The 16,732-nt window shown below is 40.8% G+C and overlaps 1 protein-coding gene across 1 annotated transcript; it reads right to left on the reverse strand.

Annotated features, from left to right (window-relative positions):
• Window positions 1-7,196: 7,196 nt before the first annotated feature.
• LOC138982216 (F-box/WD repeat-containing protein 4-like) lies at window positions 7,197-16,577 on the reverse strand. Its single transcript, XM_070355443.1, has 9 exons — window positions 16,101-16,577; window positions 15,336-15,428; window positions 14,343-14,528; window positions 11,684-11,822; window positions 11,043-11,137; window positions 10,705-10,767; window positions 9,988-10,128; window positions 8,495-8,630; window positions 7,197-8,073 (listed from the first exon to the last, which is right to left on the reverse strand). Exons 1-9 carry the CDS (start codon window positions 16,415-16,417, stop codon window positions 7,960-7,962), a joined length of 1,284 nt encoding a protein of 427 aa, XP_070211544.1. The 5' UTR covers window positions 16,418-16,577; the 3' UTR covers window positions 7,197-7,959.
• Between the last annotated feature and the right edge of the window lie 155 nt (window positions 16,578-16,732).

Raw genomic sequence — 16,732 nt, forward strand, 5'->3', positions numbered from 1 at the left:
CACTACCAAAAACATCCTCCAAAGACAGGCGATCAACAACACAAGAGGCTTCACTACCAAAAACATCCTCGAAATACAGGCGATCAACAACACAAGAGGCTTCACTACCAAAAACATCCTCTAAAGACAGGCGATCAACAACACAAGAGGCTTCACTACCAAAAACATCCTCTAAAGACAGGCGATCAACAACACAAGAGGCTTCACTACCAAAAACATCCTCCAAAGACAGGCGATCAACAACACAAGAGGCTTCACTACCAAAAACATCCTCTAAAGACAGGCGATCAACAACACAAGAGGCTTCACTACCAAAAACATCCTCCAAAGACAGGCGATCAACAACACAAGAGGCTTCACTACCAAAAACATCCTCTAAAGACAGGCGATCAACAACACAAGAGGCTTCACTACCAAAAACATCCTCTAAAGACAGGCGATCAACAACACAAGAGGCTTCACTACCAAAAACATCCTCTAAAGACAGGCGATCAACAACACAAGAGGCTTCACTACCAAAAACATCCTCTAAAGACAGGCGATCAACAACACAAGAGGCTTCACTACCAAAAACATCCTCTAAAGACAGGCGATCAACAACACAAGAGGCTTCACTACCAAAAACATCCTCTAAAGACAGGCGATCAACAACACAAGAGGCTTCACTACCAAAAACATCCTCTAAAGACAGGCGATCAACAACACAAGAGGCTTCACTACCAAAAACATCCTCTAAAGACAGGCGATCAACAACACAAGAGGCTTCACTACCAAAAACACCCTCTAAAGACAGGCGATCAACAACACAAGAGGCTTCACTACCAAAAACATCCTCTAAAGACAGGCGATCAACAACACAAGAGGCTTCACTACCAAAAACATCCTCTAAAGACAGGCGATCAACAACACAAGAAGGGCAAAGCCCATACGACTCACATGCTTTACACATTTTTCCTACCAAAATACATGTGACCTTGACCCAAGGTCAAGGTCATCCAAGGTCATGCAACACAAAGCTGTTAATTCAAGACATAGGAAGTACAATGGTGCTTATTGGCTCTTTCTACCATGAGATATGGTCACTTTTAGTGGTTCACTACCTTATTTTGGTCACATTTCATAAGGGTCAAAGTGACCTTGACCTTGATCATATGTGACCAAATGTGTCTCATGATGAAAGCATAACATGTGCCCCACATAATTTTTAAGTTTGAAACAGTTATCTTCCATAGTTCAGGGTCAAGGTCACTTCAAAATATGTATACAATCCAACTTTGAAGAGCTCCTGTGACCTTGACCTTGAAGCAAGGCAAACCAAACTGGTATCAAAAGATGGGGCTTACTTTGCCCTATATATCATATATAGGTGAGGTATTGAATCTCAAAAACTTCAGAGAAAATGTGAAAAATGTGAAAAATAGCTGTTTTTTAGGCAACATTTATGGCCCCTGCGACCTTGACCTTGAAGCAAGGTCAAGATGCTATGTATGTTTTTTGGGGCCATGTCATCATACACCATCTTGCCAAATTTGGTACTGATAGACTGAATAGTGTCCAAGAAATATCCAACGTTAAAGTTTTCCGGACGGACGGACGGACGGACGGACGGACGGACGTCCGGACGGACGGACGGACGACTCGGGTGAGTACATAGACTATCTTTTGCTTCGCATGTGAGTCAACAAGAGGCTTCAAGGTACCAAACAGCATCACTGAACAGCACAGAAACTCCTTCTTCGTGAAGACTGTACTGGAGTGGAACCAGCTGACCGACAACGCCATCGGCCGCGTCATCACAGCACTGAGAGGGCCCCAAAGGATTTAAAATCGTGATCGTGATTGGCGATTTTTGACCTTTCTGTGACCGTGATTGCCGAAATTTCCATTTCTGTGATCGTAATGGGACTTTGCCCGTGATCCGTGATGACAAAAAAATCAAGTCTCGTGATCGTGATCGCCATTTGTTTTCGTGATCGTGATGGGCATTATTGCAAAGCATTTTATTTTCAACGTACATTTTTCACAGCTGTATCACTCTATGATCCTCTATTCGTCCTGGTGTTCGTGATCGTGAAAACAAAAATCAAGGTAACTGTGATTGTGAAAGCTAAAATTTCCCTTCCCGTGATCGTGATGATACCCCCCCTTTGGGGCCCTCCACTGAGACTCCGCCGGCGCAGCACCACTGTCAGCGCCAGGTGGATCACCAACACGGTCTGCCCCCACTACCTACTAGTATCAGACAGTAGAGTGTTTTTAGCCAGCTTCAGTTTTAACCGGAAATCCAACTGAAATCATCGAGCACAGTACATGAACTTTAAAAGAAACTGAAGAGTGTTCAAGGAAAGTGTGGCATAATCTTAACATCACTATGCCCAAATATAGAGGTGACTCTCAAATAGGCGCTCTCTCAGTTTCCGTTGCGACGATAGCCAATCTTGGCTCCTGCAACGTACCCACACCATATCCAGATCCCCAGACCAGAGAAATCCTATCCCATGCGCAGAGAACCAATCAGTATACTGGTCCTCAGCGGGGTACCGGGTATTTCAGTACTGCACACATTTTGTTGACATCACACACACATACTATACAGATTTCTTAATGTGCGTTAATGCGTATGAAGTAAATTCCTGCGTACGTGCATGGATGTAGAAAAACAGGAAAGCGAGGGACACACGTTACACTATTTACAACGGGAAAGCTCGCGTCTTCGTCCACAACACAGATTCATGGTGTGGTGTATGGTTAAAGGGAAACAACTTCCTTGTGTACAAACTCCAGACATATGCAGGGACAAACTTACCTCCCATGAAAATTCGAGAACAAGTAACCTAAAATTCTTGCTTGCACACCCACTCACATTAACCACATATAATGTAAAAGTGTTGATTTCTTTATTCACTAGACAAAGTTTGTTGATTTTTGTGTGTACAATTCACCAATTTTAGCTTTACTTTAGAATTTGCTACAATCAGAACATTGGTCTGCATGTGTAAGAAATAGGTCAGAATAAGCCACACAAGAGGTCTTTCGACATTCAATACAAACTTTATTAATTACTTGCAAACTTAAAAGGTCGCACTATGCGACTTGTGACTGCACATCAGAAATTCAGTCTAAACTGGTATGTCATTTCAACACTTTTTGGTGTTTTAATGACCAACGACTGACACCTTAGATGCATTGGTTAGTGCACCACATATAAGCAGCTACATGTACACAGATTACAACTTGTGAATGGTAACCCCAAAATATTACAACTGTACTTTCAACAAGACAGCTTTCTTTTTGTTACACTTTAACCAGAACAATCATTTAGGTCCTCTTACAACTATTCTCACAGGGAAAGGAATACTGCTGAGCATCTTGTCACACTATGACTCTAACAACATTCTGCAGAACCAGTGTAACAGTGTATGCAAATGTGAAAGAGAATCACAAAATATATATATCACAGATCAGAAGAGCCATCAACCTTTACAAACAGCATGTGTTGGCAGGGATAAACCAGTCACACAAGCACTACCCCCCCCCCCCCCCCCCTACACAAAAAAAGCCTTTTTCATAATACAAACAAACAAAATGTCATAAGTGAATGAGATGTTTTTCAAACATAACAGATGAAAGGAAAAGAGAAACAAAGAAGGTGAAATGAAAAACATATTTATTTTAATTCATATTCAGCTTATAATCCCACCCACACACACCACCCTCAACCCTGTCCCCTCTACCCCCTGGATACCAATGATAACTTTGCAGATGAAACACTAAAAATATTGAACAAATATTGATCAAGAAATGATTTTGCAAACCCTCTTCCAACTTGCTAAACTTATGAACAAATGCATGATTGCAAAGACAATTTTATACAATTAAAACTGAAACAAATGACAAAATAAGTAACCACAGTCTAATTTAACACATCACAAGTACCATGTTAATTGTTATTTTATAGTTCACACTATTTAAACTAAAATAGAATTCATAGATTATGCTTCAAAAATACTAATTGATTGTTAAATAAAATATGTACACAGTCTTTCATAATCTGCCTTAAATCCCAACACTATACGAACAAGTGTAAAATGACCACCAAAGCAACTGACCAATCGAGTCATTCCACCAAGTATAATATCAGTAAGAAAAACGCACAAATAAAAAATAACTTGTCATTTCATAACCCAACATGAGCAAGTTTCAGATATACACAACACATACACATAAATACTTGTAAGCAAAAACCATTCTTTGCAGATGGACTGCAGTTTTTGATTCAACCTCACACAAATATTAAAAACAACATGCCATTTCATCATCGTAACACACACACACACACACACACACACACACACACACACACACACACACACACACACACACACACACACACACACACACACACATTAAATACAAGCACACACAATTCTTTACAAACATAGAGCACTCTTCCTTGGTCTGGGACTCAAACTTTCTTTTACTTATAACATACATCAGTCAAATTCACTCATTCAGTTCTGGACAGCATTCAAACTTTGTCACGGAATCAACTGTTGCTCTTAGTCTTGCTCACTTTCTCCAATTAGATTCTCTCACTCACCACATCTGTTATGTAGTGGAACCACCCAGTTTTTTAAGATACCAGTATCAAACAAAACTCATAATTTGTGCTTTCTAGGATGCTGTTGTGATTACTTTTTCTTTGTTAAAACATAATATTCCAGATATAGGCATGACACAAGACTGTTCTCAGCATTTCTTGCATAGAAGGCATTGTTTGCATTCAGCATTGACAGATGTAAAAATAAATAAAGTAATAAAAACCAAAACTTTTTAAACATTTAAAAACGTAAGGTTTAGGAATTTACTCAGCATAAGCATGCACACTCTCACTACATTTCTCACACCAAGGCTGGCAGAACACTCTTTTGAAAAAGCAATAAATGTATAAAGAAATGACGAAGTACAGAAACATCTGTACAAAGACACTCTCTCATAAGACCTCCTCTTCTCTTCACAAAGTAGGCAATGTTGTTACAATTCAAAAATTCCTCTCTTTCCTTCTCAGAACTTTGAAGGTCCCAAACTTGAGAGCAACTACCAGTATTTAAGCAGCATCCCTCTCTTTCTCAAAACTTGGTAGCAAGCACCAGTAATTAAGCGGAAATAGCAGCTGCACTCAGCGTGTTATCAGTGACCTTGAATCTCACAATAGGAATGTTGCTAAAATTCATTTTTTGCGGCAAACTGGCCATAAAGGTTTCATCTTTTTTTTTTATAATTCAAGGCAGTCCTTGATGTTGCCTTTCCCTCACTGCGACCAAAGTTCGGCAGATGTGGAAAAACAGGGGCAAAGTTTTCAACAATTTCAAAGAAGTTACAGCGTTTTGCTGACTGCCGAGGCCAAACATACCTGTATATAACCAATTTAAGCTAGAAAATAAATCCAAAAACAAAGAGACTGCCAACGTTCCAATTTAAGCTAGGCCTTGCATCTATTCTTGATCACAAATATTAACCCAATGCCTCCCGCAGCGCCCGCTAGCGCCCGCAAAATGAGCCTTTTATAGTTCCCGTAACGCCCGATAGCGGCCGCTAAACACTAGGTCGCTTACTTTCGGTTTCGCTTTGACCTATCCCATCATTCAATACCGCTAATACGCACTTCCGTTTCCGGAGGAAGTAAGGTGTTTTCCTGTGAAAACTGCATGGCAAAACTGAAAGTGTTTCGATCTCTGTGATTTTTTTAAAGTTTGTCAATTTTTTGTGTGGCCAAAATGGAGAATCTTAGCAATGGCGACTTCTGGCGTGCCATCATGGGCGAGAGTGATAGTGATGAAGGTGGTTTTGAGGGGTTTTCTTTGGACGAAATTAACAAGAAGGACGAAAGTGACATTGACCTAGATGTTGTTGTGAACGATGAACAGCTTCTGAGGGAATTTGAATCGAGTGACAGTGATCGTGATAGTGATAACCATGGTGATAGTGGTGACAGTGATATAATTTTACCTGTTCTTGCTGCTCCAAATCCTCGTCGAAAAAAAAACCGGCTGTCAAAACAGAATCGTAATGAACTGACAACAAGGTGGAGTGATAGAACTACTCCTGTCCAGCCAAAAAAGTTCGATGTTGGTGTGACACCTGTCGGTCCCCAGCATGATTTGCCACCTGATGCAGCGGAGTATGACTACTTCAGTCTGCTTATTCCTGAACCTTTCTGGGAGGACATTGCCACCCAGACCAACCTTTATGCTGCTCAGAAACAGGCACATCTTCTGTTAATTTTAGTGACTGACAAAATTAGCAAGCCAACAACGCAAAGTTTTGTATAGTTTTTATTAACTCTAATAACAGAATGTCATATCACTGATACTTTCGAAATGAGCATTGTGTAACGTAATACAAACTGGTCCTGAAAAAACACCTAGCACCATTATAATAACTGTTATTTTTATCAAATGATGCTGCTGACTGACTAGCAGTTGTGTATAATTTACAATTTTGCCACTTGGAACATTTTTGTGCCTAAAAAAGCAAGAGAAGGGGACTAGAATATATTCTGAAAACGTGGATTTTTTGCATCAGTCAACTTTATCATTTTTTTTCAAGCTGTGGATTAAGGTAAAACTCTCCTGGTGTTTCATTTTAAAGAAGTTAAATCTTTCAGCAATTTTTAGATCCAAACTACATTAAAATGTGAACAGTAGTTATTTTTATATGATTTTTTAAAGTTGGTAACCGGGTGCCTTGTACGGAGTTACTCCCCTTGCACTGGGAAATAGATAAGCAACAGGCTCTCAGAATGCGGGAGGCAAAGGGTTAAGCAGGACCTTATCATGGCTTATGATAGTTAAATCTGACACGCATTCCCATGACAGTATCAAGAAATCAACATGAGCAAGACCTCATAATAGTAAGTGCTAACTCATAAATATTGAGCAGACATAACGACTTGCACGCACACTGACACGATTGGGAACTCAGGCCATCAGCAGACACACCAAATCCTCGCTGCTGGAGACAGCACAACTTTCTTTGTACCATGCAGTCCAGGGGCATATGGGGAAGAGAGATTTTAACAATATTTGTTCCCGCAGTGGGGCACTGCGGTTATGAAATTAAAGGCCCCTCCTGTTTTTGGAACCGCAGGAGCTTTCTAGTTTGCTGTTAGGTAGATTTTTGGTTCCTCTTTCCTGTCATGCTCTCTTTTTCTTCATGAATTCTTTTCTTTTTTCTGCCTTCTTGCTCATTCACCTGTATTTTTTCCAAAAATCTCTTCTCTTGCCGCTTGTCTCGCGATTCATGTATGGTTTGATCTGTTAGTGTTCTGATGTAGGTCCAGCAGTGGATGGGTTGGGCCTATTTTAACATGCTGGAAGCTGGTAGTCTTCCGGTGGGTATTACTAGTTTAGTTTTACTGGAGCCTGCTGGGACACAAGTAATGGGTTGGTGCATTTGTAAACAGGAATCGCTTGACAAGTGGCCCCCTTCATCCCCCCCTTCCTCGTCCTGATATGGCTCTGTGTAGTCGGCTGGACGTTAAGCAACAAATAAACAAACAAACAAACAAACAAACAATATTTGTGCCATACAGTCAACTGGCACATGGGTGAGAAAGATTTAACAATACAGTGATACCTGCGATGTGTGGCCCCTCCAAAGAGGGGAAACCTCCCTTAAAGGACACCTTCTGTTGTCACTTTGTCTATTATCCCTACCAAAATCTACCTGTCATGACAGGCCACCTGCAATGTAGGGACACTTTTGACTGGTCCCAAGGGTGTACATTTATCACACTACATCAGTAAATCAGTGGAACACAGGGCCATGTCAGACACAGAGAATCCTTGCTGCAGGCAACAGCAGTTTTCTTTGCACCATACAATCCACAGGCACATGGACGAGAGAGATTAAACAGGCTACAGTTGTAGCAGTGGTTACTTGGCAGGCAAGTGATGTTCAGTGTATAGAAAAGTCCACGAAGTACAGGCCCATGTCCAGTGCCACGTACAGATGTTGAGAACTGCCAGCCAGAGAGTACACAGGGCTGTGTTGACCTCCGCTGTAGTATATCTGCGCAAGAAGAAAAAAACAACTTCTTTTATGAAATGAGTTTAATACTCACATGTATGCTTGCACATACGAGCACTCGCTTACACACACTGCATGCATGCAAGCATGAGAGCACACAACACAAAATACTGCTGAATTTCACCGGTGCACCAAGGAGCACCATTATTATCATGCAATCAGCCTACCAGTCTCTTCTACCAAACAATTTGCAAAGTGATCTCCACATTTTCCTCACTTGACTGAAAACCAACGTAAAGACAGTCAATTATAAACGGTTGTATTTGTTGTAGGCGGCAGTTGTATCCTGATATGGAATAAACGGCAGACATGAAACCGAACGGTCTTGTCTTTGATATACGTATGTGAATCTGTGGATGACCAATAACGCGTATATTACAGCACCAACTCAGAAGACGCCTACCTGTACATGGTTCTGCTGGCGTTTGTCCCACAATCTAACCAGTCCATGGCGAGCAGTACCGGTCAGCATGGAGCACTGACCGTCTGTCTGCAGACAATACAAGGTCGAGTCGAATGGGTCCTCCCATGAGCTGACGCTGCCACACAAAATGCAGGGACAAATACCAGTTAGCAACAATAAACAAGAACATGAACAAATCAATTTCATAGGGAAATCATTGAAACGTGTGTCATTAGCCTCCGAAAGAGTATATGACCTCTGCTTTTCCTCTAAGCACAAACAGGTCTGCTGGGCAATTGCATTTTAAAATCTGACTGAAGTTTCTTCACTTTTAACAGCTACAATCCTGTATCAATCTACTACACAATCTACATTATTCCTGCAAATATCACCCACATTTTAAGGTGATCTTAAACTGGTATCAATTCTGCATTATCTTAGCCCCAGAAAACACAACTGTACTGCCAGCTAAGAAAAGCATACAAAAATAAAATAAGAGATGTATAAAAGAAAAAGAAAGAAAATGTGTTGTTGTGTTATTGATTTGTTATTATTGTAAAGTTGCACAGGGTAAATAAGAAGGAGAAACAAGAAGGGCAAAGCCCATACGACTCACATGCTTGACCTTGACCTTTACATGACCTTGACCTTCAGGGTCAAGGTCAAATAACTAAACCTAGCAATGACATCATACACTAAGAACTGCTTTACACATTTTTCCTACCAAAATACATGTGACCTTGACCCAAGGTCAAGGTCATCCAAGGTCATGCAACACAAAGCTGTTAATTCAAGACATAGGAAGTACAATGGTGCTTATTGGCTCTTTCTACCATGAGATATGGTCACTTTTAGTGGTTCACTACCTTATTTTGGTCACATTTCATAAGGGTCAAAGTGACCTTGACCTTGATCATATGTGACCAAATGTGTCTCATGATGAAAGCATAACATGTGCCCCACATAATTTTTAAGTTTGAAACAGTTATCTTCCATAGTTCAGGGTCAAGGTCACTTCAAAATATGTATACAATCCAACTTTGAAGAGCTCCTGTGACCTTGACGCAAGGTAAACCAAACTGGTATCAAAAGATGGGGCTTACTTTGCCCTATGTATCATATATAGGTGAGGTATTCAATCTCAAAAACTTCAGAGAAAATGTGAAAAATGTGAAAAATACCTGTTTTTTAGACAACATTTATGGCCCCTGCGACCTTGACCTTGAAGCAAGGTCAAGATGCTATGTATGTTTTTTGGGGCCTTGTCATCATACACCATCTTGCCAAATTTGGTACTGATAGACTGAATAGTGTCCAAGAAATATCCAACGTTAAAGTTTTCCGGACGGCCGGCCGGACGGACGGCCGGACGGACGGACGGACGGACGACTCGGGTGAGTACATAGACTCACTTTTGCTTCGCATGTGAGTCAAAAAGGCGATCAAATAACTTCGTAACATGTGTAACATTGACGTAAACAAACGACACTGACCAGGTGTGAGTACGCATGTCCCACATGCGAAGGTATGTGTCATGCCCGCAGGTCAGCAAGATGTTTGGTGACTCAAACTTCAAGTCCAGTACCCCTGAACCTCGCTTGTGTTCATCGCCCAGATGACCAAGTAGCTGTCCACTGAAATATTAAAACAGCAACAACAAAATTAGCAATTGCATGTTCACACTGTTGTTTTGTCATTTCTGGTAAATGCAGCAAATGCACTACTCTGGAAGACCTCCACAAATCTGAACAAAATCAGGTCTTTAAAGGGAGGAGTCTTTCTTAAAATGGGCGTGAATTTACAGAGGTTATGAACAGAAAATCTGATAAACAAGGAATTTCACACAAAGGAGTCTGAAATTGGGGGAGGGGGGATGTTAACAAAAGGGAGGAGTCCACTGTACAGACATTCCTGTTCACTGTCCACAATGGCTGATTTAAAAAAAATGTTTTACTGTTCATGTTCACGATTGTAAGTAGCGCATGTGTGTATGAATCCCTACTCACACCAAGACCATTACCAATGGTAATGTTTAATAACAGAAAAGCTGCTTGGAACATCAGAACATTACTGTACTTTTTTCAGTCGTGGTCCTATTTGTTTACATATCACAAACAAATGTTGGAAGGGTTAATCAATATACAAGTTGATGCTGAATAACTGATGAATGTTAATAGGATAATTACTCATGTCAAACATCAAAATCTTACCTGTGAATGTCAAGCAAACAAATGGCAGGGTTGTTGTAACAAGCTGTGCCCACTGCCACAGTGCTACAGAAACAAAACAAAATAAACATTAAAATGTTGTCAAATTCATTTATATTCTGATCTGCCTTCACGATCACTTCCTCGTCCGTTGCCTTCAGTTGTCGGTCTCTAATAAAGGCTAAAGCTTCTTAGACTTTGCTTTGACAGCTAATGTCTTCTTGTACAACAATTAAAAAGTTTAAAACAAGACACCTGGGCTTGAGCTTCGTTCTTTCTCCTTTTCACTCTCCACTTCAAGAATACATTCTGAGAAAGAAATTACATAATTGCATACGCACCTCTTGTTGGGAGAGACTGAGAGAGACCAAATCCTGTCTCCAATGTTGAAACTTTGTCTCACTCTTTGTTTGTCCTCAGGAAACATGGAAAGCACCTGGAAAAAGAAACAAATCTGACTGAAACACCATGTTGTAGACTTTCCTGCATAGCATGCCATGCCATATTATCAACAAGTTATTGTTCATTCTGACACAAAACGATTCACCATGATAGTTTGGGTTTTTTCCTTACATTTTTTAAACTCTTTTTTTCCATGGGGATGATGGTTAATGAAAAGTCAGTTTGAAAAGCAGGTTTTACCTCTTAGTATAACAATATTTGTTAGATTTACAAAGATTTAAAAAGTATGAGGAACAAAAGAAATAAATGTACACAGAAAAATTGTATGTAATCTATAATGACTCATAATCATACTATTCCGGCTTGGAATGTTTCCTCTTCCAGCCAACCAACCAACCAACCAACAACAACCCCCCCCCCCCCCCCCCCACACACACACATGCACAAACGCTGGCCCCCAAACCCAAAACGCTCTAGCTGTTTTCAGTGGCTTTCTTAGTTTTGCTATTGTGTTCATCTTTAGTTTCCGAAACTCCTTGATGCTTCTTTCAATACCATTTTCAAATTGGTCCAGTCTTACCTTCATGGTGTTGTCCTTTGACCCTGACACGATGACATCATCCGCAACATCCACACACTGCGTTTCACTGCTGTGTGCATTGTAACAGTGCATGAGCTGCACGCCTGATGACGCCTCCCACGTGCTTACCCCTCCTCCTCTGTAACAGGCATAATTTTCTTTAATTAAATCAGCAAGTTATCTTTGTTTGAAAAAAAAGTTGCATCAATCTGGTTGAGATACTGCTCTTTCTGAAAGGATGAAAAGAAAGCTACTTTCTTCCACTTTGATCGTGACATCTCTTTTACTCTGACTCCGAGACTTCAATAGTACAGAAAAATAACAGCACCTTTGATCAAATAGGTTAGAATCCTGTCAGGGGGGAATCTGTGGGTAGTAGTAAAACAGTAAGTTACACTGACACCTATAAATTAACCCAGTGGTTGGCTTGGTGATTTACAAGTCATACACCAGGCGGCAAATAGGTTTGTGAGGTTATGACTAAGGGTTGTCAACTTGTAATCTCTCCTCAAAAAATACAACTCCATACAACTGCCAGAAAAAAACATTATTACTCTATATTACTACTGGCACCCCTTTTAAACTGATATGGTTTTTACATGGGTGAAACTGATCAGAATTAAAAATAAGGAAAATGAGGCCGGGGTCCAGGGGCCGCCCACGCCCTGGAGGGGTGCAGGGGCAACGCCCTCTTCAGAGATGGGATTGGAAAATGTGAAAAAATCCTGGCAGGGGTTCGGGGGCTGCCTAAGCCCCCGATGGGGTTCAGGGGCAAAGCCCCTGATGGGGGTCAGGGGGCAAAGCCCCCTGAAGCTGAAGATTTTTTAAGATTTCAGTGTTAAAAAGTACACAAAAACATGCATTTATTACACGAATTTGTGAACTTTCAATTTATGCTTGAATAAAGAAACAAGCTTTGGTATCTTTACCACAGGGCTAATATTTTAAAGGTTTTTTTATTGTTAGTTGTTTTTTGTGAATTGAAAGATAAATTTATATCTTTCTAGTCATTGTGCTAATAATAACGACAAACAAAACAAAGCTGTACTATTAGAAGTCGAACATTATTTACAAGAATTTTTAAATTGGAAAAAAACGCCGAAAAAAATGAAAAAGCAACACTTACCACAAAGCAGGTACTATTTTGGACACCAGCACAATCACCAGCACCAGGCAAGTCAGTGGTCTTTAGAAACAGGGGTGTAAGTGCAACAATAGATACGTTCAGAAGATTGCACTAGTTTAGAACTACACAGAAAAAAATGACGGATTTGATAAACCAAAATGATACACTTTCGAAAGTAAGCATTCTCGTTGTTGAAGTCTAATCACGCTTTGCCTTTTTGGTCACACTGTCTTCATCTGATGCAGGTCGCTTTCTCGGGTTCAAATTCCTCCCTCTTTTGGATAACTCGACAAGTTTCTGCAGCTGTTTACGCCGATGGTTCATTCTTTCTTGTTTAGCAATCGCTGCTTTCACCTTCAAGGCTTTCTGTTTGGCAACGAGTTTTTCTTGTTTCAATGAAAACTCCTGACGCTGTTTCTGTAAATCTTCTTGACGCTTTCTTTGTTCGGCTCTTCGAGCATTTGATGCCCCTCTCATCATTGATTTTGCGGAAAGTCATTTCTTGTGTTGTTACTTCGAGACAAACTCAAAGAAAATTTTGAGATTCTCACGTGTGTGCGCTGCGAACAGGGATTGGAAAAACGGAAGTTGCCAAATGAGAATACACCAGTTGAGGATTCGGTTTCCGATCGATTTACGGATAATTTCGTTCGCCGAGTCGAAGGGAAAACCAAACAAAAACGACTCACCCCCCCCCCCAAATTTTCTCAACGGATTTGGATCGATCTCAAAATCGATCCTTGGCGATCCCAAAAATCCGGAAATCCGGAAAAATCCGGGGAAATCCCATCTCTGCCTCTTAGGGGGCCCAGGGGGGCGAAGCCCCCCGGAAGAAAACGAAAAATCAGGCTTTTTAGGGTAAAAGTAGGCCTTTCCTGGTATCTCAAACACACAAATTTGCACAGTAAACAATGATAACAAATGCCAAGCTGTAGTCCGATAATTCGCGCGCTCAGGGAAACAAAGATTCAGCGATGTCCGGTCACTGTGTTAGAGAAAATACAGATCGGATCGCCGGCGGAAAAAAAAAAAAAATTTTTTTTTTTTACAGATTTTCAAAATAAGGAATTCTTTATTTGACCAATTTCATTTGGCGGATTTCCGCCCTAAGGCGGAAAAGTTTCACCCATGTTTTTACCTTTACAAGGCGACGATGTGAATTTGTGATGTAGATATGTGGCTGGTTATGTGTGAGTATGTAAATAATTGTGTGTGTGTGTGTGTGTGTGTGAGTTGTGTCTGTGTGTGCATGACAGTGTAATGTACGTATGTATGCATGCATGGTGATGTGTGTCTGCATATGTGTCTGGTTGGTTTTTATTTTATTTTTACCGTGCCGTGCCAAGATGAAATCCTTTTGCAAAATTGGTGAATAAATATCTTGTATCTTGTATCTTGTTATTCTCTCAGGTGCCAGGAGGTTGGTTCCACATAACTCTCACTTACTCTTGTTGCACATTTTGTATACATTTATAGCGCTTAGACGCAATGCAAAAACACAACATGATTGAAAGCATTCGCCACAAATCTCACCTGCAGCCACTGACAACGATGCCATTGTTGACAACAAAACGAGTTACGTCAGAGTTCAAGCCATACAGGGGCCCTCCTGCCGACTCTCTCAGTCGTCCGTTGTCCTTGACATCAAACTTGAGAATGCGGCTGCCCCTTGACACCCACAGAGTGTTGTTCTGATCCTTCTGTATCCAGGGCAACAGCCTGCATAAAATAAAGTGAACGAAATGTAAGAAAAAAGACAAGGTAAATGTTTTGGATATTGCTTGAAAATTGTCTCCCTTGGTTACTCTTTCTTCTGCTGCGTTCGTGGACTGAAACTCCCACGTACACTCGTGTTTTTGCACGAGTGGATTTTTACGTGAATGACCGTTTTTACCCCGCCATTTAGGCAGCCATACGCCGCTTTCGGAGGAAGCATACTGGGTATTTTCGTGTTTCTAAAACCCACCGAACTCTGACATGGGTCACAGGATCTTTGCCGTGCGCACTTGGTCTTGTGCTTGGGTGTACACACGAAGGAGGATAAGGCACTAGCAGGTCTGCACATAAGTTGACCTGGGAGATTAGAAAAATCTCCACCTTAACCCACCAGGCGCGGCCGGAATTCGAACCCACAACCTTCCACTTTGGAGGCCGGCGTCTTACCACCAAGCCATTGCGCCCGTCGGCCCTTGGTTACAACTTGAGCTCTATATATAGGCATCTTCTAGTGTTCTAAGCTTGGCTCTGCTAGCTAACAAATAGAAAAAGTCAACAAATGTAAAATAATTGGTAAAGTCTATGTTATCATTTTTATTTCACAAACGTGATAAACTCAACTGTCAAGCAAGAAAAATCATAATTTTCCTCCCTTTGACCTGAATATTAATCAAAAACATACGGGTAGCCGTGACCAGCTGCGACTAGTTGCCGCGATGTGTTTAGATCGCTGCGACCTCGCAGCAACTTTTTTTTTCTGTAAGGGCACACATACACACACAATAACTGCATGATTTATAAACACCATACCTGAAGTTGTGTCTCAATAACCAGGCCTCATGGCGGCGACCGCTTTCCCAGTTCAGTGACACGCGGTATCTTTCTTTCAGACTCAGTATGCACCTGCAAAGAACAGCAAAGAAATGTATATTGAATACCGTTCTCAATAACTGGGCTGATAATTAACTGCTTCTGCTAGGTTTCATTTTGAGAGTTTTCTGCTTTTAAAACCTATCATTTAACACAGAAAGTTTTGTAATATTTTGCTAATTTTATGGTTGTTTCTCCTTTGATGTTCATCATTTCATGTAAGTACTTTCTTTCTTTATTTGGTGTTTAACGTCGTTTTCAACCACGAAGGTTATATCGCGACGGGGAAAGGGGGGAGATAGGATAGAGCCACTTGTCAATTGTTTCTTGTTCACAAAAGCACTACCGGTAATGAAAAATTTGCTCCGGGGGCTTGCAACGTAGTACAATATATTACCTTACTGGGAGAATGCAAGTTTCCAGTACAAAGGACTTAACATTTCTTACATACTGCTTGACTAAAATCTTTACAAAAATTGACTATATTCTATACAAGAAACACTTAAAGGAGAAACAGAATCCGTTAGTCGCCTCTTACGACATGCTGGGGAGCATCGGGTAAATTCTTTCTCGTCCCAACCAATATGGGACTCCCCCTAACCCGCGGGGGGTTCATGTATGTAAGTACTATCCTACGTTTTACTACTAATTTAACAACAGTATCAACCTACTACTACCATACTCACAAACAAATCTCGTTCTTACCGACTGTTGCTTGAGCGCAGTAATGAACGTTCCTTCTCAAAGGGCAGCCATACACTGTCTTCAGAGGACAGTTGCCTGAATCGTTGACAAACCTGGCTCAGTCTGCACAAAGAATCGGGTCCAAGATACTGGAATATGATGTAGATAACATCGTCTGGCAAATCGAGAATGCGGCATGGTGAAGTGCCACTGGTTCCAGGGTTGTTTTCATTCGAGTTTGGGTAATTTCTTTCTCGACGTCTGGAACGGCCAGAGGGTCGTCTGCGTCGACCAACAGAGTAACGTCCCTCACCGTTGTTTTGGCTCGCTCTCTCCATTTTCTTTCAACTTTCTGTGTTAAGTAGAAGCGGGGTGAATCTGGAATAATTCTTGACAGCTTCTTGACCATACTGCTGGTTTAAAAATAGATATTACAAATGTGGTGTTGCAATCGCAACAGTCTCCATGTTGTAAATGTGTGGACACTCTTGGCAAAAAGATGCAGCTAATACTGCACATCTTTTTTGATAATCTCTAAATCAAAATTCCACCTAAGAATGATTAAAATATTGAAGGAAACTAAGATAAATGATGTATTGGTTATACCAGTGAGAGCTATTCGTATATAGATTTATAAAAATAGCTTTTAAATG

This window comes from Littorina saxatilis, linkage group LG12, assembly GCF_037325665.1.
Source record: "Littorina saxatilis isolate snail1 linkage group LG12, US_GU_Lsax_2.0, whole genome shotgun sequence".
In the NCBI taxonomy this organism is placed as follows: Eukaryota; Metazoa; Mollusca; class Gastropoda; order Littorinimorpha; family Littorinidae; genus Littorina; species Littorina saxatilis.

Coding starts and splice junctions, on each gene's coding strand:
- LOC138982216 (XM_070355443.1), bottom strand. CDS start 16,417: ATGGAGAGAGCGAGCCAAAACAACGGTGAGGGACGTTACTCTGTTGGT. Junction 10,129..10,704: donor TGTTTGCTTGACATTCACAG/GTAAGATTTTGA, acceptor TTAATATTTCAG/TGGACAGCTACTTGGTCATC. Junction 8,631..9,987: donor GACATGCGTACTCACACCTG/GTCAGTGTCGTT, acceptor TTTGTGTGGCAG/CGTCAGCTCATGGGAGGACC.